The following is a 23,619-nucleotide window of genomic DNA, read 5'->3' as shown; positions in this document are numbered from 1 at the left end:
ATGTGGGTCTCCAAAGCACGTGTGTGCGTTCATAAAGCTCAGGGGCAGCTGGTGGTGGCCATCATATCATGGGAAGGCAAGCAGGTCTCTACTGCCCAGCTCCATCACCCCTTGGTTAAAGCTGTTTCTGTGCTCCTGGCATGGAGCATGGATTTGCAGGGGCTTGGACTGCTGCAGTTGGGACCTGCAATGGGAAAAAGAGGGTGCTTAGCCCCAAAATGCATGGAGCTCAAATCTGGTCAGCTGTTGGAGGATTTTGTATCCTCTCTCCATGAGCAGTGGTCCTACCCAGTGCACCATATAGGTGTGTTGAAGATGTCTTTGGTGTAAGGACAATCCCATTGGTAAACTAGAGATGGGAAGTGGAGGTTCTTACAGTTAATGGGTTCATCACCTGCTAATGGTTTTCAGAGACTGATGGAGGCAGGGAGGGATCCCTGGAGGTGCTCTGCTTCACCTGGGTCACCCGGAGCAGCTTGCCCAGGACCACCAGCACTGTTATTTTACCCCAATATCACCTAGTGTTGCTCAGCTCCTGACCAACCACGTAACCAGACAACGATAACCATGATTATATATGTGTGTGTATATATATTTAAGCGCCTGTAATATGGCTATGACCCAATCCCTGTGTCCTCCACACACCCCTTTCAGCCTCTCTTTCCCTCTTGCAGGAGAGCCATGCAACTGCAGTGCTGTGGGGAGCAGTGGGTGCCACGACACTCCGGGACACTGCACCTGTCTGCCAGGCTATGCGGGGCTGCACTGCGAGCACTGTGCCCACGGGTTCCACCCCGACCACAGCCAGCACTGCCTGCCCTGTGCCTGCAGCCCCACTGGTGCCCTCGGACCCAGCTGCGATGAGTGAGTAACCAAACGACCCCAGGTGGGGTTGATGAGTGGGCTGGGGGGGGTTGAGATGCAGAGCAGGTATGAATCATAGAGTCGTGGAATGTCTTGGGGACCTCAAAGATCATCTCGTTACAACCCAAGGCCTGTAGATGGGTCATTTTGGCTGGTGCTAATTGGAGGTTATCGGTGGTGGCAGGGGCGGGTGTGGTACCGGGGTCTGCCCTCATCCGCCCCATGGCTCTTTCCCTGCCTGGACTTTACCCCAGCCTCATTTACCTGAGAGAGCTGCCGCAGATGCTCCTGAATTGCTGCATAATGAATGTGCTCCTCTGCTGGGTGTTCTGCTGTGCTGGCATTGCTCTTGTTGTCTTTTGGGGTTTGGTCCGGGCGCCCTCTGTGCTCAACACCTGCACTCTGCTGCCAAGGCTGGTGCTGAGTCAGAACCGCAGTGTCCTGCAGGGACATGCTGTCTGTAAAAATTTGATGCCTTATTTCTTTTCCAAGCGCCCAAGCCCTGCATTATTGGCCCTTTTCTGGTGGCGTACATGATTAAAAAATCAAAACCTAAATGCAGTTCTGCACTTGGCTGGAGTGACCTTTTTATTGAAAAGGTGGCTCTGGGGGGTGTGGAGTTTTCCACCCTGCTCAGGACCAGGCATACCAACAGCCGGCTCCTGCTTTGTTGACATTAAAAATACTGCCAGCTGTTTATGACTGTTATTATTATTGCTATTATTACCATTAGAACTAATTAAAGCAGCAGCCAAGAGTTAACTTGCACAGGTTAATTCCTTCACCCTGGTTTAAGAAAAAAACACCTGCTGTTCTGAGCAGAGCAGCATCATGGATGTGGCCTCCAGCAGCTCCTGCAGCTGCTGATTTCTGCCAGCCTGGAGCTGGGGCTCAGGGCAGCAGAACACGTGTGATGCATTGCTGTCAGCTTGCTCAGACTTCTGCCAAAGTGCCTTTTAAAGCAGCGCCGTATGATCGTTATTGGTATTATTTCAAGGCATGCTCTATCCGTGTGCCATCATCTGGCCAGCCAAAATGCTGTTTATTAACTAGACCACAAATAAAAATAAAAATCCCTTTCCTCAGGCAAGTCATTGATCTGGGGAGTGAACATTGACCTGACGTGCTGTCGCCATGCCTGGGCTCCGCAGCTGCTAATCAAAGGTCGCTTTTAGTTTTAGTTCTCTATCTGGGAGTCCCCTCTGGAGGCTGTGAGTCAGCAGGGCTGGGTGCTGCTGTCAGCAGGGCTGTGCTGACATCCCCTGGCACCACTGGGTGGGCACCTGCAGTGCAGAGCTGTGCCTGCCTGCCCATCCTGCGCCTTGCTGGGTGTGATGCTCCCGCTGGGAACCGTGCCCAAAGCACAGGATGGGAGCGGTCAGAGCCTTCTCCTGCTGCAGAGGCTATCTCAGGGGATGGTGAAACAGCCTTCCTGTGGAAACCTGTCCTCTGTCTGACTCAGTGAGTAACGCAGGGTTCCAGGCTGCAGGAAGCAGCCCACAAAGAGGAGGTGCCGAAGGACTTTGTGTCTTTCCCTGGCCAATGCCGGGCAGCCCTGCACGTCCCTGAGCCCCACAATGCGGCGGTGTTTGCATCTTGCTGGGAGTTCACAGCATGGCACGCAGCACCTGCTGGCTTTTCTTCCCGGTGGCACATGAGCAGGCGGCCCTGTGTGGCTGTTGTCACACTCTGTGCATTGGGATGTGACGTGGAGAGATGCTGTGAGACAGCACTGCCCTGCAGAAGGGCTCAGGGCTCAGTTCCCCATTTCTCTTTTCTATGCAGTTGTCTCTTATCATTGTGTTCAGAGAAATTGCTGGTGGAGGGAAGCACCCAGTAGGACCTTGGGGACAAGAGTGCACTGTGGTTGTGTGTCCCAAAAGAAAACAGGAATATGTTAAAGTGGGGCGTTGCAATGTTTGATAATTCACTCCAACTGCCTGTGCCTCAGTTTCCCCACAAGCAGAAGGGCAATGGAGAGCACGAGTTCCATGTGCTGCCTTTGCAGTTTGCTTCATGCCCTGGGCCGCAGCCTGCACGCTGCTCTGCTCACTGCCAGCTCTGAGGTGTGGTCTTTGTGCAGCCATGCTTCGTGCCTCAGGCTGGTGTAAGGCATGTAGCAAAGATCTGCTGTCACTTGCTTCCATTCTGAGAAGAAAAGAAAAAAAAGAGATAATGCATGCATATAAATGCCAGAGTGTTAATTCAGAGATGTTTTGCCCCCTCGAGGGGATCAGATGCTTTGTGTTTGCATTAAAAAGAATTAAAGCAGAGCATCCCTGAGAGCATTTGTACATGGCTGTGCCCTGGAGCAGGGATGTGGTGAGGCTGGAAGGGGAGCAGCCTCCCCCTGCATGCCCTCCATGTGCTGGGCTCTGGTTGGAGGGGCTGTGTGGGATCCTGACCTGGATGGATTTGCAGAAGCACTGTGATGAGGGTAGGAATAGCAGCACCAGAGAGTGCCCTTTGTGAAGGTCTTTGACTAAGGCCTGAGGGTTCTGGGGCAGCTGGGCTTGCAGAGCTCTTTGGGAGGGGAAGGATGCAGTGAGACCATGGGGAAATGTAAACATGGAGCATTAGTTTTGCTGGGAGGCAGTGGGGCAGGGCAGGAGCTGGAACCAGGCTGGGCATCTTGTGGTGTGAGGCCATGTGGGGTGGAAATGGGGGGTTTGTTAGAAAAGGCAGATCTGTGGAAAGCCATTTGTGGAGCTTCCCCAGCCTTGTTCCCAGGATCTCTACCCATCCCAGCTCAGAGGGTTGTTGGGGGGAAGGTGGTGGAGTTCTCATTCTGCATGCAGAAAATGCTCATTTTCTGTCATCAGCGTCATTCGCTTAGAAATGTCTGTGTTGCCATCCCATTGTATCCCAGCAGCCCAGTAAACCACACTGGGAGCCCAACTCCTCAACGACTTCCAAAACAATGGCTCCAAAAAGCCATTTTTCCCTATTTCATATCTGAAACACTGTGCTCCCTTTGTGGATCAGCCGAGCACAAGCAGTGGCTCATTATCTGCAGGCAGTGCCTTGTCAGCATCCTTCTGCCAAGAAGAGATCTTTTTCATAGCGGAAATTGTTACATGTGGACGTCATAAATGTAGAAGAATACCCTGGCAGAGCAGATTTTTTTTTTGCGTGTGCACTTTAATTATCCAAATATCTCTTCTATTACCAGCTCCTGTGCTTTACATCTGATTGGTTCTCCTCTGCAAGCAGGTGGATGTTGTCCCTGCACCCATCTGTATTGGGGTGCAGAAAGAAGAGGGAAAGGACTGAGTGAATGGACACCACAGTGAGCGGCAGATTGTCATAATCTCCCTTACAGTAATTTGGGCTGCTCAGAAATCCTGTTACTTGGTTGATTTTCCAACAGGCTTTGCTGTTCCTGTGTTGCAGGCTTGCTGCTCTGATGAGCACTGCCTGCCCTCGCAAAGATACCAGCGTGGCTGTTGGAGTCCTTCTGACTGCATTGTGGTTTTAGGGAGATGCTCAGCCTGATTTCAGGCTGCCCTGTGCCTTCCTTCTCCCTGCATTGAGGGATTTGGGGCACGGAGGGGCTCCGCTGCGCAGAACCATGGGCAGCAGCCCATTCCCCATTGATGAATCCTGTTCTGAGTCCGTTTGAGTTCTGCACTCTGTAGGGCAGCGTTGGTATCCAGTGGCATTGTGCTCTCCCCATTGAGCTCCCTCTGAGCACTGAGGCAGTGCTGGGGTGGAGATCCCCAGCTTTCCCAGGGTGGGATGCGGGGTGTCCCCGGCGGGGGGATGCGGTGGCAGGGCTGGACAAGGTGGCCCTTTGACACTCACAGAGCAGCCTTTCAGGGTCCCTCTCCATCGAGGGCTGCCCTCTAACCAGGCGCCCTCCCCCGGCACAGCGCGAGGAATGCGGTGCACAAAGGCCCAATGTTCTGTGCCATAAAGCCCCACTTCTTCTGCCTGCCACAAAGGCGGCTCAGAGCTGGGCATCGCTTCCACGAAAGCGTTTGGGCTTCCAGGGGGAGAGGGGAGGTGAAACCCAAGGGGGCTTTTCCTGTTCCAGGTGTGCATGCTCTGTGCTTCTAAATGAAGCAGGGAGTCGGGAAGCCCATACGTTGTGCCCTGTGCTGACACCCGTGGGTGTGCCCTCCTTCTTACCCTGCTCCAGAGTCTTGCCAGCCTTGTATATTAATAGAAAATTTTTAAATGGAAGTACAGAAGGTTGGTGCTGGGACACATTGGTTGGCCCTGGGGCTCCTGATGGCAGCTGGGCATCCGTGTTTTGGCTGGCAGCTGGGAAAACATTCAGCGTGAATTTCTCCCATCTCTTCTCCTTGGGAAAGAAAAGAAAGAAGAAGAAAATAAACTATTGGAGCTTGCTAAGGGTTTTCTGTTACACCATTAAACCATTCACAGCATGCCTCCAAACAGCCCTAAGGCTGTGCTGCTCATGTGCCCATCCATCTTGTGTCCGTTTGTCCCTTCTCTTTAGGGCTCTCTACAGGAGCACAGCTCCCATCACAGCTGCATGCTGCGATTTCTCTCGGACCACAGATATTTTTGTGCTTTCATTATTTTCCTTGCAAGGAGGCCTCAAGTTCCTGTGCTGAGCAGTGAGGGGTTTGGACACAGCTCTTTGTGTGTCCTTCCCCGGCCATAAGTCCTGGCTGGGAGTTACCTGTGATGCTCTGCAGCGTCAGGCTGAGCACAAGGTAGGATGCTACAGAGGTGGGACCCCTTTGTGCCCTGCTCCCAGGGCACTCCCAGGAGGGTTAAAGCTGACTGAGATGCTGGGATTTGGGGGCTGGCTCTGTCCCGTCCCATCCCTGCATCACTTTGTCGAGAGCGACAAGCTGGCTGGCTTTGGTGGAGTTAATCCCTGAAATGGAGTTGAGCAATTGATGTTGCTGCATCAAAATGTTTCCTCCCTTCCCTCTCCTTCCCTCCACCTCCCCCAAAAATGAAATTCCTGGCGTTGGCTCAAAATGCAGCTCCGTTCTCACTGTGCGAGTATTGAACTGTGGCTCTTTTCTTTCAAGTTTCTGGATTTTTATGGGCACACTCGCTCTGTTAACAGGACTTTTTTTGTGGTTTCGACGCGTTTATATCATTGACCTTTGCTTTAAAAAGTGTCTGACAGCCCTTACTGGGCTGGGGCTATGAAAAGGAGTGTTGTAAGGGGGCTTTATTCTGTGGAAGCAATGACCACAGGGAAAGCTTTATATTTGCTGAGTGATTTAATTCTTGCACATGCAGAACCTGGCTCTGTGCCATATGTAACATGTTGAGAAAAGGTCTGCTTGAGAGCCATTAAAATTAAACTTTCCAAAACCTTTTTTTTTTTTTTTAAAAATAAAAATACCTTTCTTTCCTGTTATTTTTAAGCTCACAAGTAAAATCAAGAGACGCTGCCCCAAAATGCTCCATTGAGTGGAGTCAGTGGGGAAATAAACCTTTAAAAATGTGGGAGTCTGTGGAAAGGTGCAGGAGGATGTCAGTAAATATAAGCATGATCAGGGGGCAAGGGGCAATAACATGGGGCTCTGCACTCTGGGAAATCCCCGTTCTGTTGTTTTTCCCTGCTTGGTCTCTGCCCATCCCCTGCCCTCTTACAGGAATATCTGCCCAGCAGTGGCCAGAAGCAAATAAAAACAAACTGCTTTCTGTTTGCTCTCGTTGTAAACACTGTGACAACGTTTGGATTAATGTCAGGTCTTGTGAAAAGCTTTTTAAAAGTCAAACATTCGGAGCTGCTTCACAGCATCATCCCTTTGAATTCCTCATCTGCCCGCTCCAATTCTGGATAGTGGTCTGAAGAGCCAGGAAACATCGCGTTGCTTCTGCCTTCTTGTAATTTGTCCATTAAATATGCCTGAAATTTTGTATTCTGCAAGTGTTTAATTGTGCAGCCTCCCGGGCTGACTGCTGCATTTTGGTGTGCCTTGGAGTGCTTCCTTTTCCTTTAGCAAGTGAGCAAAGAACAGAACTACAAAATCACGTTCATTTCTAACAGAAGCAACGTCTTCCCAGAACGTCACAGTGTAGCGTGTTTTAATTAAAAGCAACACATCGAGCTGTTTGGAGCCTCGATTAGTTGGAATCAACAGATTTTTCTGGGGGCTTTCAGAAGCAAATAGCGCGGTGCTTGCGCTTCCCCAGGAGGAGTGAGGGAGAACAATGGGATGCAGGCACTGCTAAATGCTAAATGGGGGAAGGAAGGGGTGAGCAGGGGCTGCATCCCGTGCTGCCCAGGGGTGCTTTGTGGGTTGTGGTGCCTGCACTGATCCCTTCTCCTGCAGGGGACCAACCTGAGCACCCCTGCTCATTGCAGGGAGTTGGACCTGATGGCCTTTAAAGGTCTCTTTTTGTGATCTTCTGATTTCACTGCTTGTTCCTCTCCGTGCAGCAATGGGAAGTGCCGGTGCAAAGTCGGCGTGACAGACCTGAAGTGTGACCGGTGCAGTGATGGGTATTACAGAGCCAACAGCACCTGTGAGCCGTGCCAGTGCAACAACCACTCCAACACCTGCGACCGCCTAACAGGTAACTCTGCCTTCCCCTGCCGAGCACCGCGCCTGCAAGCTTCGCCTCTTTGTCTCCTTTCCTGTTTTCACTCACCCGACTGATCTGCATCTTTGTGCTTTGAGTGCTCGGGATCATCACCGTGAGGCTGAAATTAAGACGTAGGGCAGGGCTGGGGGGAGTCCTGTTCCCAATGAAGCCGATAGAGGCTGTGTTATTTGCTTCAGGCTGCAGTGCAGAGCCTTTATCCTGCAGTCTCTATCGGAAATCAGTGCTCCATTGTTCTCCTGACACAACACGGGCTCTTAAGGAGCTTTTGTTTCAGTGCTGTTTACCTGGAAACATATACTGTGCTGGCAGTGACGTAAGGTGACTGGTATTGCCACAGATTATGTAATTAGAGCTGGGAAAAAACTGGCAACGTCTAATTACTATTGCCTACTTCTTGTGAATTTGCCTCGTTTGTTTTCCTTGATCATCCCTTTGCTGTCTCTTGTGCATATGGGTGCTGAAGGGGTGCAAGTGTTGAGGCTCCTGTGCTTGGGTGGTGTATGGGAGGGCAGGGGGAGGCTGAGCTGTTTCCTCTCCCCACTGCAGGGAGAGCTCCTGGAGGAGCAGCTCTGTGCAGACAGCACAGTCCCCACGTAGCAACGGCACTCACCCTGTAACATTCACATTCTCATCAGATCTTCCAGATTGCAATGTGATTCTGTACTATTTATCCAGGAGCTTATCAAGGAGCAGTCATTTCAGAAATGCTGTCCTTTTTTTAATAGCTGACACAGTGGCAGAGCTTATCAATATGGTGATCTGGGGCAGTTTTGGCACCTGCTCCTGCAGCATGCCCTAGTCCTGCTTCCGTGGGCATGTTCCGGGTCTGCACTCCTTAGAATTGAATTCATTCATTCCTACTCTGAACTTCAAGCATGGTTTTATGTCCTCTTGCTATTGCAGGATATGGGCTTGTAGTTAAAGCTGTGCACACTTCAACTCTGATGCTGATTTGGAGCTGGCTGTGTGGGTTTTGTGAAGGAGTGAGATAATCTGCTCTTCCTTCTTCTCCTCCCACGATGATCCCCCTTTCTTGATTCAAACCCCAGTTTACAGCCCTGGCCTCTGCAGCTCAGCAAAGAAAAGCTCTCATCTCAGTTAATGAGCTATTGTTGATTTGACAAAAATCCTTTTTTTTTCCTCCCTTTTCCTCCATCTGCTTTATTTGCTGCCGGAGATGGGGGAACCCAAGAAAACCAGAACAGAGAACAGTCGATAAAAACGAGCTCCGACGTCTAACAAGTAACACAGTGCTCTCAGCCTGCTCTAGAGACTGCACTTTGTGTGACCTCCCCAGCTTCACATCAACTGTGTGCAGTCTTTGTCAAATTTTCAAGGTTTTTTTCCGCACTAATGCTGTCCTTTGGGCTCCCCCTGGCGGCTCCTCACAGCCTGTCTCAGCTCAGCTCTGCCCAGGAGGAATATTTAGAATTACTGGGCTGGAAATTGGGCAGCCAGAAGTCCCCATGTGGCCTTGCTTCCTCCGCTGTGACCCTCATGCATGGTGTTGGGGCTGTGCGGCTTCAGTTGTATCCAGCTGGGGTGCAGCCAGCCCTGAGCCGTCCCCAGGGTGTTATCAGGGTGGGAAGAGCTATTAATTATTAAGGCTTTCCAACATTGATACTCGATTGCTGTGCACGGCTGAGCAACCTGCTGACTCATTGGAAGCGCAGCCATTTCACAGAGCAGATAAATGCTGGTAATTTCCACAGGCAGGAAAGACACTGGGCTTGAAATGACCACAGCTGTGCAGAGCACGCAGGTGTGAGCCCAGATTTATGCCCCACTGAAGCCTGCAGAGCACAGTTCAAGGTACCCTCGGTGCTGATGGAGCATACTGGCTTTCCAGCAGTGGCTTTGCACAGGGCAGCCTGGCAGAGCAGCTGATTGAGGGCTGCAGCTGTGAGAACAGAGAGCAGGAGGTGATTTCCCCTCTAACTTTGCACGTCTCCCACAAAAACCACCAGCTCGTGTCTGGCAGGCAGCCGGGAGCAGAGCAAACAGTGTGTGGGAGCTGATGCCGAGCAAGCATCCTGACTTACCAGGGTGTTGTCAGCACTGCCGTGGGTGAATCAGCCACTTCCCCAACTCAGCAGCTAACCAGGGTTTGCTTCGTCTCCTTGGTGCTGGACTTGGGATGCTCTTCTGCAAAGTCATTGCTGTGCAAGGAGAGAAGCAGGAGCCATGCAGTGGGCTTGCATGGGAGCCAAACTGCTTCAAAATTAATGAGAAATTCTGCTGTGGTTGTGTTAATAGTCAGCATTAAACCAGTTCAGGATATTAGATGTGGTTAGCACTGATAGGAGCAGCACTGCTGGCGTAGCTTAGGAAATCTCCTGTCAGTGCTCAGAAGTGCAGTGGATGTGTAGTGCTAGCCTGGGTTGTTGCAAGGAGGCTGTTGCATTTTCAGAGTCTTGTGCGGGGGATTTAATCAAATAAGCATCCCTCAGGTCACCACCACCTCCAAGAGGAGCCTGCTGAATTACAGGATGTTCCTGTTGATGGATGGCCTTGTGGTTGATTTTTCTTTCTCTGTTCACAATAATACCAAAATGCAATTTAGAGGGCCATTAGAACACAGCCTCCATGAGACACAGCTTGTCAGTTTTCTGATTCAGGGGCTTCCCCTGGCAGGTCTCCTCTGTCCCTGCAGGAAGGTCACCGATTGCTGCTGGCTTGTGCCCCTGGCAGATGTTCCTTCTGTGCTAGGAATGGGGGGAGCTGGATCCAAACAGGTGGGATGCATCTGTTGGCCCCCACAGCAGTGCAGTGGCATTTCTTTATCAGCTCTGTAGTGTGGAAACACAAAAAGGGGCAAAGGCATAAGCTGGAGGGAAATCCCCTTGCAAAAGTGGGACTTTAAGCATTGCCATACTGGCTTGCTGTTACAGATACTGCTTCAAACCCCTTCTGTTGGGGAATATTTAATATTGATAGCATGTGTTTACCTGCCTTGACCTTTGTTGGGGCTACCTACTTTTTCACATTATCTGTGCGTGTGGAACACTGTCAAAAGGTCATAAGAGTCCAAGGCAAGTCCTAGGATTGTGTTTTGGCTGGAGGGCATCCTGAATCACCTGTAAGCTCTGCTAATTGCAGTACACCATGTGGATTCATGCTCCAAATGCTCTGCTCCAGTTCTGCTGCCAACTGGCTGCTGTGCTCTTTCCCCAGGCACCTGCCTGCACTGCCAGGGCAACACGGAGGGGAAGCACTGCGAGCTCTGCAGGAGTGGCTTCTACAGGAGCGCCCACAGCTGCCTCCGCTGCCCCTGCTCCACTGTGGCATCGACCGGCACCTGCCAGATCCGTAAGGCTCTCCTTTGGGTCTGATTCCTCTTGGTCTGAGCTCTTCTCAATGTATTTCAGTTAAATTGCTGCTCAGTGTGCAACAGCTGTGTGGCCGACTTGTAGCCGCTGGGTCTCCCTGTGCTGGGACCAGGGCATCTTGCTGGAAGCAGTGCCACCAGGTTGCTGCAGATTGCTGGCAGCCTCGATCCAGCTGTTTCCTGAAACTGGCTGCTTGAGATGGAGACATTCAGGAGCAGGCATGTTTGCTTAGCAACGTGCCGAGCATGCTCTGTGATGCTGGTACGAGGCATCAGAAACCCACAAAGCTTTTTATTCTCCCTAGAAACAGAAAATGCTGCAGTTAATATAAAATATATTTATAGCTTAAAATTTGAGATTGATTAAAAGTCAGTGGTCACTGATCTTTGTCTTAGTTGTTCACAGTTAGTCCCACAGAACAAACCCCACAGAGAGGGGCTATGGCACACACCTCTTCTACTTTCTGTATTCTGCAGAGCCCAGTGAAGCTGCCCCAACGTGTGACAAGTGCAAAGTTGGCTACACTGGCCCCAACTGCAACCAGTGTGCCAACGGCTACTACAACTCCGACAGCATCTGTGTCAGGTGCCAGTGCAATGGGAACGTGGACCCCACACTGTCCCCCAGCATCTGCAAACCAGAGAGTGGCGAGTGCATCGGGTGCCTGTACCACACTGCTGGCTTCCACTGCCACGAGTGTGAGGACGGCTATGTCAGGGACCCCGAGGGAATCAACTGCACCAGGAAAGGTAAAATGTGCTCCTGGGCTCGGGGCTGGAACCCGCTGTGTGTGTCAGATGTGCGTGAGCTGCCTGGAGGCTGGGGAGGGGGTGCTGGTAATTGCTCATGCGATGGGTTTGGACTCAGGAGGGAGCGGCTTTGAAGTCTTCCAGGGAAAACAATGAACCCCTTGCCTGCAAAAGGTTTGACTCACGGTGGGCACGGGGAAGACTTCCTTGGGAAGATTTGTCCTCCGTTACCAGAAACTCAATGCAGCCAATATTGAAACGAGCAGCAGTGATGGATGCACTGCTTGCCCTCGGCGTTCTGCAGATACCTTGAGTTTCCCACACAGGTCAAGACAGTGTGCTGAGGAGAAATCTACTTGCAGTGTATTGAAATGTAGATTTTCAGATTTCTGTTCGTTGATGTATTTGAGCTCCTAGTGCCCAATGAACTGCCCAGATCGTAGACTCACAGAATGGTTTGGGTTGGAAGGGACCTCTAAAGGCCATCAGACTCGAGCTCCCCTGCCACGAACAGGGTTGCCAACCATCAGGCTGCCCAGGGTCCTAGTTTGACCAATCCATTTTAGTGCACTGTTTAGTTCCATGCAAAGAGCATTCATAATAACTTTTGTCACCCCTGATATTGTGCAAATAGTGACCAACTCGGAACTAATCTAGATATTGTTGTTTTGGCTTTGTAAATGGGGAAGCTGAATCTTCCCTGAGAGGTGAGAGCTGGGCTTATGCAGCAAGTGAATGCCAGAACTTAGTGGTACTTGCTCTGGGGTCTCTTATCTGTCTTCAGTGTGCATCTGAGATGCTGCGTGTAGCATCCTCAGGTGCAAGCTGGCTCTGGTACTTAGAAAAGCTAGAGCATAGTGAAACTCAGAGTAAAATCACAGAAGGTAGTGGATATCATTGTTCCTCAAGGTGGATCTCCAGCTCCATGCATAAACACAATTCCAGCGCTCTTATGTGTTAGGTAAGAGAACCCATTGTTCAGGAAGTGTACCTGGACCCAAATTCATCCCTGTCACCAACAGAGATTTTATCCAGATCTTCCATTAGGAGCTAATGTGGTTTTTACTCCCATGCTGCTCTCTGGAGGTGCAATCACCGAGCCCTCTGTGCAGGGAGATGATCAATACAAAGACAGTTGAATGCTCATTAGCTCTAACTTCGCAGATGCAGGGCTGGAAATGACAGTTTTGCATTGGGTCATCCATTATTTCGCTCTGTACAGTTCTGCCATCGTACAAAGAACTTTGTGACCTTGCTCCATTAAAATTCATATGCGTGATTTTGCTTGTATACTTGCAGCTTTCACTGCAATTCGTTTTATTTTAAGGACATTGTTAAGCCAGTTCCTGATGTAGGAGAAGATTGTCTCTGTTCAAAGGGACAAAGATGTGTTCATCTATCTTTCCTGTTTCCTTGACACCTGTTTTTTCTCTTAATGAAAGAAAGTTTCTTTCACTTGTCTAAAAACTGACTTGCTGAGGTACTGTGCATTAACTAGTTTAGCATGTCATTTTCACAAACCACCGGTGTGTGTGAGTGACCTACTTTGGAGTGGCTTCTGGAGTGTAATCCTCACCAGATCTGCAGATGAAATTGTTGGGCTCTGAGGCTCTGTTAAGCCATCAGAGTTGATATGACAACACCCTTTGCACTCCCTGGGCAAGGCTGAAACCAACCTCATCTTTCCGCACGGACCATTCGCAAACCTTATCAGGTGTGATGCTTTAGCAGCAGCTTGGGAGAACAGTCGAGAGTCACATGGGATGACCAAAGTAGAGGGTTTGGATCCCCAGATGTCTGTTGATCCTGCTGCAGTGATGAGGTGCAACAGGGTACAGAAGAAGCCAAAACTGGGGATGCCATCCTGCAGAGCATCACTGTCTGCCTTAAGCGCTGCAGGCACTGCCCCGACTCCCTGGGGCTCACTCATGGCACGAGTTAGTGGCAGCTTTGCAGAAGTTGTGAGCAGAGCAGCAGGATATGATGCTCATGATGAAGCTGCCAAAGCTGCCCATTGACTGAACAGCTGCTGCTCTCAAAGAGCAGGCCTAGGACATCTGGAGAGCTGGCACGGCCTTGCCGAGCAGAAATAGGCACCCTTGTTGTGGCTCAGAAGCTGCAGTCCGCTGTCAGAGCATGGCACTGTTTCCTGTGATGTTGTCATCAGTTCCAGGATATGTTTTCACCCGGGACACCCTTGCCAGCACTAAGCTGGTGCTGACTCACATATAAGGCCCTGAAAAGTCCTGTTTCCTTGCTGGTGAATCAGCCATTGTCTCAGTTCTGTTTTTGCTAATTATAGCTACTGTCCGGATTTGCCAAGAATTAAGTATTCATGAAGGAATTTGGAAAGAATGACTGAATTCCTCATGCCCTTCTCCCAAAGCTGTATCCAGGAATCTCTTGCTCCCGTCATGTTCCTTCTTATTACTAGGTCCCCTGACCTGGGAATTCATCAGCCCGAAGTTAACTCTTGGGAGTTCCCCTGTGGCTGGAGACATGCTCAATATGAGCAGCTCCTGTTGCCATTGGAGGTGCAACTCTGTGCCAAATGAGTCTTTCAGAAGTGGCTCCTCTCCTTGGTCATCATTAGCAGACTCTCCAGGAGAGCTGAATCAGTACAGCGCAGCACCATCAGCTGTAATTGCTGCAGCTGTAAGTGGGTTTCAGATGAAGTTGTGTTTCTGATAGCAGAAATGGAAAAGGGAGGGAAAGAGTGTGCAGAGAGTCCTGTGGAACAATGGGTGTCGAGTAGGTTTTGATTGACTGAGGTTTCAGCTTCTGGAAGATTCTTGCTGCTTTTACTTAAGAGTCTAAAATAGATTCACAGGTTACTCCTGTGAAGGAAATTCTTCATTAGAGTCACATTTTGAAAGATACTCAGGTTCTTACGGTGCTTTCTGAGGCCTCAAGCTCAGTGGGTTTGAAGAAAGCTTAATCACTGTGTTTTCCCACCTTGGAGATCTCCAGCGTTCCCTTCTGGCTGTCTCAGCTCTGGGTAGGGAGCTAACCCTGCAGGGAGGGCAGCTCCTTGGCTGCCTGTGCTGAGGCTGCTGAGGAGGGTGGTGTTGGAAAGGCCCTCTGCTTGTCCCCGTGGTTTTGTCCTTTGTGTGTGGACGTGTGCCTGCAGCAGAGACTAAAACAGGATCTGGGCTGGCTTCCCATGTATTTGAAAGCTTCAGGAAAGCATCCACAGCATTCTTTAGTTGCAGTTCAGCTACCTTCTGCCTCTGGTTGTCTCTACTCAGGCGTTCCTGAGGTTTGTGTATGACTTCATTTGAAAGCAGAACTGGGATTGTTTTGCCCTTTTACATATCACAGTGTAACTGGTGAAACCCAGTACTGAGCACTGTGACAGCAGAATACTGATGGGTCACTGCTTTCTCTTGGTCTTGCACAGGTAAGACAAACATAAATCCTGCCTGGAGTGTTCTGTGTAAGGTGCATAGTGCTGTGCCAGCCCCATTGCTCCAGTGAGGCTCTGCCTTTGTTGGGCTGAAGCACAAATTCTTGCTGTGCCTGGTGGAGTCCTATTTCCATGTGCTAAGTATGAGCTGGACCAGGTGGCTTACTTCCATCACGAGGTCACGTATTTAGCATTGAATCTTGGTTAGTGCACTTGTTATCTGTCTTTGGGTAGTAAACTCAGCTGTCCATCGCCGGATTTTCACAGGATCTCTGCCGTCAGGGAGCACTTAGCTCACAGATTTATTTTAAAAATCCCTGGCTAACCTTTTTTGTGAGCTATTTTGCAGAACATCCAGCTTTTGCAGTGTAGATTTGGTTGACATAGCAACTGTTACATAAGAGTGTGTTTGGATTGCAGTTTATCCTGTTTCTTTATTGATTGCATCTGTATTATTTTTTTTGTTTTGTAGAAGCCACTCTTGGCCCAGAAATAACAGAGTTTATAAGTCCTGCTCCGAACACTAGCAAGGCAACGTCACTTCCAACTGCAGTGACAAACAGTACATTGTCACCAACAACTATACAGACTATATTCCCTTTAAGTTCCTCTGACAATAGTACCTCTGCTTTTGCAGATGTTTCTTGGACTCAGTTTAATATAATTATTTTGACAGTCATCATCATTGTCGTGGTCCTACTAATGGGCTTTGTGGGTGCTGTCTACATGTACCGTGAGTATCAAAACAGAAAACTTAATGCTCCTTTTTGGACCATTGAACTCAAAGAGGACAACATCAGCTTCAGCAGCTACCACGACAGCATCCCCAACGCTGATGTTTCGGGGCTGCTAGAAGATGATGGGAATGAAGTGGCACCGAACGGACAGCTGACGCTGACGACTCCCATGCACAATTTTAAAGCTTAGAAGAGGAAGCAATCCAGCTGTTCCAGAGTTGGCTTAAAGAAGTTACAGGGCTTGTTGAAGGGGTATCAGGATCCGTGCCAAGGCTCCGTGCAGAGGAATTTGCTCTTCAGATACTCTTAGCTGAGCATGCTGTAGCTTGCAGGTGAACAGGAGGAAGGTGTAGTACGTCCGAATGCCAGGTAATGTGGTGAAATGCATTCAGTGTGTTGTTCTCCATAAGGACCCATGTAATTCACTGTCGGTACAAGACTCGATTATGCTGATCTTAAAATATCCTTTTTATGTAGAGGTGATGGGGCAGTGAAAGCAATGCCCCATTAATCAGAAGCTACTCTGTTTCCAGCCAACCTAACACTTATGCCTGCATCTTTAGCTTGAAAAGTAGCTTATGAATTAACAGTGGATTTTCAGGAAACAGACCTTTGTAAAGGCTTTGTATTACTTCCTGATGTGAATTTGCTTGAAAAGGAGGACAAAAAATGGGAAATGATTGTTTATTGTACTACCAAGCAAGTAGAGGAGTGAGTTGCACACTTGAACAAAAGTCACCATTAACAGTTTCCACAAAGCTGGGAAACAGGAAAAAATATCGCAAAACTATTGGAGTTAGGGAGGAGAGTAAGCTTTTCCCTTTCTGAGTATTTATACAGGGTGATGATGCTATTAGAACATAGCAATCCACTTTTTTTTTTTTTTTTCTAGAAGGGGTTAATGAACTTGTATAGTTTCTGTGCAAGGGAAGACGACAAGACATCTCAGGGTTGCTGTGTACAAACAAAAGCTAGGCTTAATACCCTACCCTGATAGCAATGGTGTGTTCTGTATATAAAATGTAATATATCTTCTTGGAACTGTATTTGTAATTATTTGTAAAAAAAAAAAAGTACAACCAAAAAAGCCAACAGCAAAACCGTGGACCCCTCCCCAACCTCCTCTATTCCCCAGTCATATTTTATCATCTAGATTTTAATTGTACAGTGGTTAGTGGCATTGTTTAAAAAGAAAAAAAAATGAGGTTGTTTAAAATACTGTAAATTAGATGGCAATATTGTCAGAGCTGGGACTCTGGCAAACACCCACTGCTTAAAGCTTTTCTTCTAGTGTGTCATTGAAAACTGTTTTTTAGAGAAAATGTGAGTGCTCCCTACTTGCATCTGTCAAATTTCCCTCTTCCTTTAAATACAGAGCGCATAGCCAGCGTTGCCACGAGTAAAGCCTGGAGGTGTCCAACAAGCAGATGGACCTTTTTGTTACTTGTTTTTAAGTCTCAGTACAAAATGCAAATACACTGGCATGGATGCATTGAGAGCCTGCTCTCAGTGCCTGAGCTTTCCTGAAGCTCCTCACGTTTGGGATCTTCGTGCAGTTCCTCCCATGTGAACACGGTGATGGCTATGGCTGGGTGCAGCCTGCTGGCTTCCCTTGAAGGATGAAGGCAAAAATTGCCTGGATTTGGGTGGAAATGGCTTTCAGTCACAGTACTCACAGAAACCGATTTGCACTTCTGGCCTTAAAAGCTGAAAGTGCACGGGTGCTTTCAGGAAATTCATGTAGCACAAGGTGGTGGAGGAGAATCAGCTGTCTAGAATTCTACAAGAGACTAGGTTTTATGGGTGTCCCTGAGTTTTCAGTGGGCCTGGCAGACTGTTGGCACAGAGAGAAGAACAAATGGGCAGCACAGTGTGGGGAAGTCGTGCCATGGGGCGCTTTGCTGGTACTGCTGGGCCAGCCCCACGTAAATCAATAGCGTTATGCTGGATATGCACAAATACTACACCCAACTCACAGGCGACCTCCAAACAAAGCTGCATCACTGTACGCGTTGGTGCTCTGCAAGTGATTGGTGCTGAGGAGGAATGAAGTACCTGCTAAGGGTCAGCAGGAGCTGGCTGATGCATCCTCAGAGCCGGGCAAAACAAATATTTCTCAGCGTGAGAAATGGTAGGAAGAATGTGGTGATTATTTATTTGCTGCATGGAGGCTTTTCTTATCTTTGGAGACTTTTGGGGGAGTGGGGAATAGGTGCTTTAAACACAAGCACAAAGATGTCATTGCTGCCTCAAAAGCTTGTTGCTTGATTTAAAGGTGAGGCACAGCAAGGAAGGAGAATAGCCAAGAGGACGGTGAGAAATGATGAGAGGAGAATGTGGTATTGCATAGAGGAATGTGGAAGAGATCCTGCTGCCTGCCATGGGCCTGAGTGAGGTCCTGTAGTTCTATAAATTGGGCTGCAGTTCGAGCAATGCTACATTTAGTTATAAAATGGGGGAGGAATGGAGGAGAAAATCTGGATATTGCTAATCCTTGAGTTATTCTTCCAGCTTTTGAAGAGCAGAGTGGTGACAAATAGAGAATTTCCTAAAAATTGTAATTACTTGACAGTGCTCATTTTGTGATATGCTTGCACTTGGTCACTTCATAGGGTGGGGAAAGGTAATTTAGGAACTGTTTGCTTCTGGGACTAATGCTAGCAGGCAAAGTGAAGGATGGGTTATTCACTCTAAGGTTTCCAGAACATTTTAGTAGATGTTATCCTCTTTGCCACAAAACATCTCTTCCCCAGATTTGGTAAGACAGTAGGCTACCTTGTAACTGGAATAGGGTTTAATTTTTCCTCTGGCTGTAAAAATACCAACCATCTGTGAACCGGAGCATGAGTTCAGATGCTGAGCCCTCCCATCCCATACACTGCAAAGGGAAGTGTTTGTGTCTGGGTTGCTTCTGGCCTCCAGAACTATAAGAGCTTTGTGTTTTAGCCCTGAGTTTGAAAAGATGAGGAGGTCGGGATGCCTTATGCAAAGGAGGGTGATGCAGCCATGGCCTGTGGGGGTTGTACATCTGGACAAAGGGATCTAGATGGCATCTGCAGTTGTGATGAGAAGACAGGATGAGAAGAATGGCTGGGCTGGGGCCTGGCTGCCCAGGTTTGGACAGCAGAGGAAAGCACAGAAAGGATATGGCAGTGGGACAGTGCTTATCAGATTGCAAGTTGACTTAGAAGGGCGAACCAGCCATCTCCAGCCAGCCAGAACTTTGGTGTGGAGGAATGATATTTATAAAGGAATACCCCAGCAAAGAAAGAATAAACAGCTTCATGTTTGACTTTGATCTGAGATTAGGTTCTCCTTGCTGCCTCCGTCAATCATGCAGTCATCCCCCAGGGACTGTGGAAGGTGAAGGAGAAGCCCAGCAAGTTACATCTTCGGTCAGCTTAGGTTGGCATCACTTGTGGATGGAGTGCAGAGCCAGAATACCTGTGCCAGGGTATGAAAGGCCACCAGGACCACCAGCCTGCCCTACGTTAGAACTTGTCATGAAGCTTCCCAGATGCTGAGGTTTGCAAATGCCATGGGTAGATTAGCCAGAATGGACTTACTGGGCAGCACTGGGCCCAACTCAGTGTCTATCAGGAAAAGGCAAAGGCATCTAGATGACCTGTAGGGCTGATGAAGCAATACAGATACCCAGAGCTTTCATTTCTAATGGGCCATACCACTGTCTGGGTGCAGTGGTGTGACCACTTTCAGTGGTGTGAGGAAAGGCAGTGGTGGGATGGTATGGTAGCTGGAGAACACAGAAAAGGTACGATGAGGTGAGTAAGGGTGGGAAGCCAGCTCTGCAGGCACGATCCTCGGGGTTGTGAGGCTCTGTGGATCCAGCTGGTCTGGATGGGGTGAGTTCAGTTCCACAAATAACTGAAGGCAAGAGGATATAGTGGAACAGATAAAGGGCAAAAAGCAATGATGTGTCAAAGGCATGAGGCAGCCTGGCTGGCTCACAGTTTAGAAGAGCATTTGATAAGCAAAGTGCAACAGACATGCAAAAGTATGATTGGGTTAATGTGAGTAGATGATCTTAAATCTTAGGAACCACTGTAGCTAGAAATAACTGCATGGAGCAGTAGCCCTGGGGAGCTGTCAGGAGATGTCATCCTTTGGAATGATAATTCCCTTGGACCAGGCTGAGCAAACTTAGCACACTGGATGTCTTTTTTCGAAAGAGGAGAGGATGTATTCAGCATCCTTCAGGTATCCTGGGCCAGTTAACCACTGCTATACAGTGTCTTACCATAAATGTTAAATGCAATGTGAGTGTGGCAGATAATTTGCACAGTCTCCTTTAAATAATGAATTTAAGATTGTATCCTAAAAATACATTTCTCGTTAAAATGAAGTTTTGAAATGAGCTCCCACAGGATTCTGCTCTTTGTGTGTCAGAGGAATGGATTAAAATCAGAAAAATGTGGGCCTTGTACTTGTTCCCAACTGAAACCCATCAGTCTTACTATACATCCAAATAAGGCGTCTCCTAAGCATATGCTATGCTTACAAATGCATTTCTAGGAAAAAAAAAAGTGTATGATTTGAATATATGTCAGAATTTATACAGAAGAATGTTATTTAAAATGAATAAAAATAAATGTATATAATTTGTATCTATGCCACTTGGATTTTTGCATTTGTTTTTTGTTCATTTGAGTTCAGCAGGAGTCTTTGTACAGATAGCAATCAAAGCTGGCTTGAAACCTAAAGGAATGAATCTGATCTCATACCAGTAATGGCATTTGTTCCAAGACAATTATTCCTTCATTATACTGCTGTATGTGAGATGAGAACTGTGGCCAAAAAATGTTTTTTAACATCAGATATTCATTAGTCCAGCTGACACTGTGTCAGATAATCCATCTAAAAACAGATCAGCCCTGTGATCTGTTGTGTCTGCTTATTAACCATTCCAGCTTTCAGCTTTCATTCATGTGTTTGGTAGCTGAACAGCCAACACTTATTTCCCCATCATTTAATGTGATATTCACATAGACATATTTTGTCAGAGATCTATGCAGTCATTAAAAATGAAACCTTCACAGCAAAGAAGTTAGAAGAGGATATTGTATCGTATTTTTTCTTCATGAGCACAATGGGGCTTCCAAAGAAAATTTATGTTTATCACACACTGAAATCCACATCTGTGGCATCAGTAGTATTGGACATATTTTTGACCATGTCTGCAAAAGGACTTATGATAAACTTACAATTCTTTCTCACTTTTCAGTATTATCTGTTTGGTATAAATACAAATGCTAAAGGCTAGTTTTGCCTTTATGCCTAGAATGTTATGTCTAACTCTTTGACTCCTATTAAGCCCTATTAAGAACCCGAAGAGAGGTGAGCCAGCATCAATTAAGTGAACTTAAGAACTATGTGTTCATTCAAATGCTTAACTGAACTAGAGCTATAAAAGCAAGGGCCACACTAGTGAAATTCCAGGGAGTTTATTGAGACCTGATTTGCATTAGCAGAACAATTTGATTCTGCATGACTTAGCTGAGGAGAAATTTTGCTCAGGAGTGAGCGAAACTGAATGCTGAACTATGTCCCCAGTGCCAAGACTTGAGGACAGCAAGCAACCCAGTTTCAGCTGATGTCCTTCCTTGTGCCAGCACCATGCTTCTGCACTGAGCAGCAGGCTGTCACCCTGCTCCCTCAGACTTTGTGGTCAACATAGAATCATAGAATGGCTCAGGTTGGAAGAAACTTTAAAGATCATCCAGTTCTGACCCTCTGCTGTGTACAGGTTGCTTTCTACCAGATCAGGCTGCCCAGGACCCCATCCAGCCTGGTTTTGAACTCCTCCAGGGATGGGGCATCCACAATTTTTTTGGCAACCTGTTCATAGATCATTCCATGTATTTCTTATGCATTTCTTAAACTCCCTTTAGCACTTTGTTTCTGGAGCAGTAAGAATCTCAGACTGGCTTCTGAAGTAGAACACCATTCCAGCTTGGCTTGCTGGTACAAGGATTTTCCATAATCTCCTCAAATGTACTGCTAATTAAGACAAGGTTAAATAACATTAGGAAGATTACAAGAAGTTAATGGCTTTTAGACAATATGTTTACCTTCCTTGCCTCTTGCAGTTGCAGATTTTAAAGCTTTGGGCAGTGCAGTAACCCAGGGGAGTTTTCCATCACATCTACATATGTATGTGTGTACATCTCTGTCCATATGCTATTGTCCATCAGACAATCATTTCATGAAGTGTTGACGAGGAGAGCCCTTCTGATTTTCTTTCAGGAAGGAAATGCTGGGACTCTGCAGACTCACCTCTTGTGGCTGATGGATGCTAAGTAATGCTTAATGGCATGCATCAAATATATAATATCCTTCTGTAACCTTAACCAACACCACACTGGTATTCTAAGTAAATATTCACTAATTTTATGAAGTGAACACTCAGTTCTGCTTTGTAAGGATATGCAGGCATACTGCAGTTGGGATGAAGTGATCTTGGTGCCATGTGGAAGACCCAGTTTTGCACACTGAGCTTCAGCAGGATAGAAGATGAGGCCACTGCAAAAGGGGAGCCGGTCACATCAGGTGACAAATGTTTCTGGAAGGCAGTGGGGGAGTTGAAGGGACCAAGCATATCTTAGGACCCTTGGACCCCAAGTGCAAAACATCAAGCATAGCTTTCTGGAAAGGAGATGAGATTAAGAGCTTAGTTGTACCAAGCAGTACATTTCCTTGCTGTTAGGAGCACCGACAGCTGCTCCACATGCACTCGTGCATCCAGAGAAGAGTGATAGAAGCAGGGATGGGCGGCCCACAACAGCCACACACGCCTGGGGCTGGGACTGGGGCATACCCAGGCTGTCAGCATTCACCTGTTCCCAACAGAGAACAGAGCTGCAGGGAGATATGCCGAGAACATAAAGCTAATCATCACAGCCCAGTCTGTGCCAGCCCTTCGCTGGCCTATTTCCCAGCCAGGTGGGAATCCCCTTGAGGCAGCCCGGTGACTGAGGGAAACGTGACACACTTGGAATGGCCGAGGAAACCAAATGCTGCTGCTGATCCTGAGGGGAGAGTGGTGTGTGTCCCACCCCACAGAGTGTCCTTATGTTACAGTGCCACGAAGAAAAGTGCTCACTGTCTGGATTTCCCCACTTCCCTGGGCCAGTAGCTGCAGAAATATCCCTTTCTCACTGGGAAAATCCCAGTCCTCTCACTCAAGTCTAGAATGTCACAGAGAGGTACGTCAGTGCCGCAGTAGCGCTGAGGTAGAGCAAGGCTGGCCCTCTGCGTGGCTACACTCTGCCTGTGACTGGAACTTTGTTGTCAAACAAGTATTTCACTCTCCAAGTCTGACACTGTGACCTCAGTAAAGATGACGGCCCGCTATCGCCGCCTCTCTGTCTGCTTTAAAAAGATGGCGGCTCTGTACGTCGCTGTTCCTTCCCTCACTCAAGATGGCGCCCACCGCTCTCCTCCCTTGCGCCCAGCTGGCAGTCACCTCCCCGCTCTACCCTCAACCAACATGGCGCCCGCTCGCCCGCCTCCTGCCAGTACCCACAACAAAGATGGCGCCTCCCCTTTCGTTCCCATTGTGCCCTCCTCCCCCGCCCTCCTCCGCGCTGCCTTCAGCGGCTTCATCTCCGTCGACGCAAAGATGGCGGAAGCGGTTGCGGCCGTTTGAATTCCAGCGGAGCCGCCAAAGCTGCGCACAAAGGCGCCGGAGCCGTGGCTGGCTGCGGGCGGTATGGATTCTCTACCAGGGGAAGACATAACGCTGCCGGTGGGCTTCGAGGGCAGGTAGGCGAGCGGTCCGCAGGGTGCGCGGAGCTGAGGTAACCGAGCCGAGCTGAGTTAACCGGGCCGGGCTGAGGAACCGGCCCGCCGCCCCCCGTGGTGCGTGTCGGGCCTTCTCAGCGCCGTGCTTTCTCCGTAGTGTCTCCGCGCTGCCAGACATCTCCCGCGAGGGCCCGCAGCTCGAGCCGGCCGGCTGCCGAGGTGAGGCG

General features: G+C 48.6%; 2 protein-coding genes across 5 annotated transcripts in view; both read left to right on the top strand.

The window, feature by feature from the left end:
- MEGF9 (multiple EGF like domains 9) lies at positions 1–20,260 on the top strand. Its single transcript, XM_031556274.1, has 6 exons — positions 1–76; positions 675–864; positions 7,244–7,380; positions 10,585–10,719; positions 11,216–11,488; positions 15,367–20,260. The coding sequence occupies exons 1-6, from the start codon at positions 1–3 to the stop codon at positions 15,819–15,821; spliced, it is 1,266 nt and encodes a 421-aa protein (XP_031412134.1). The 3' UTR covers positions 15,822–20,260.
- Positions 20,261–22,913: 2,653 nt separating this feature from the next.
- The window catches only part of CDK5RAP2 (CDK5 regulatory subunit associated protein 2), a 73,022-nt gene continuing 72,316 nt past the window's right edge, over positions 22,914–23,619 (top strand). Inside the window, exons 1-2 of one of the 4 annotated variants that reach the window (XM_031556170.1) lie at positions 22,914–23,413; positions 23,550–23,611. In XM_031556170.1, the coding sequence (XP_031412030.1) occupies positions 23,361–23,413; positions 23,550–23,611 (115 nt within the window). In that variant the 5' untranslated portion in view covers positions 22,914–23,360. The remainder of the gene's footprint in view (positions 23,414–23,549; positions 23,612–23,619) is intronic. The other 3 variants (XM_031556168.1, XM_031556169.1, XM_003211223.4) reach the window with 3 other exon arrangements.

Source organism: Meleagris gallopavo, chromosome 19 (assembly GCF_000146605.3).
Source record: "Meleagris gallopavo isolate NT-WF06-2002-E0010 breed Aviagen turkey brand Nicholas breeding stock chromosome 19, Turkey_5.1, whole genome shotgun sequence".
Taxonomy (NCBI): domain Eukaryota; kingdom Metazoa; phylum Chordata; class Aves; order Galliformes; family Phasianidae; genus Meleagris; species Meleagris gallopavo.
This window is presented reverse-complemented; position numbering and strand designations above follow the sequence as displayed.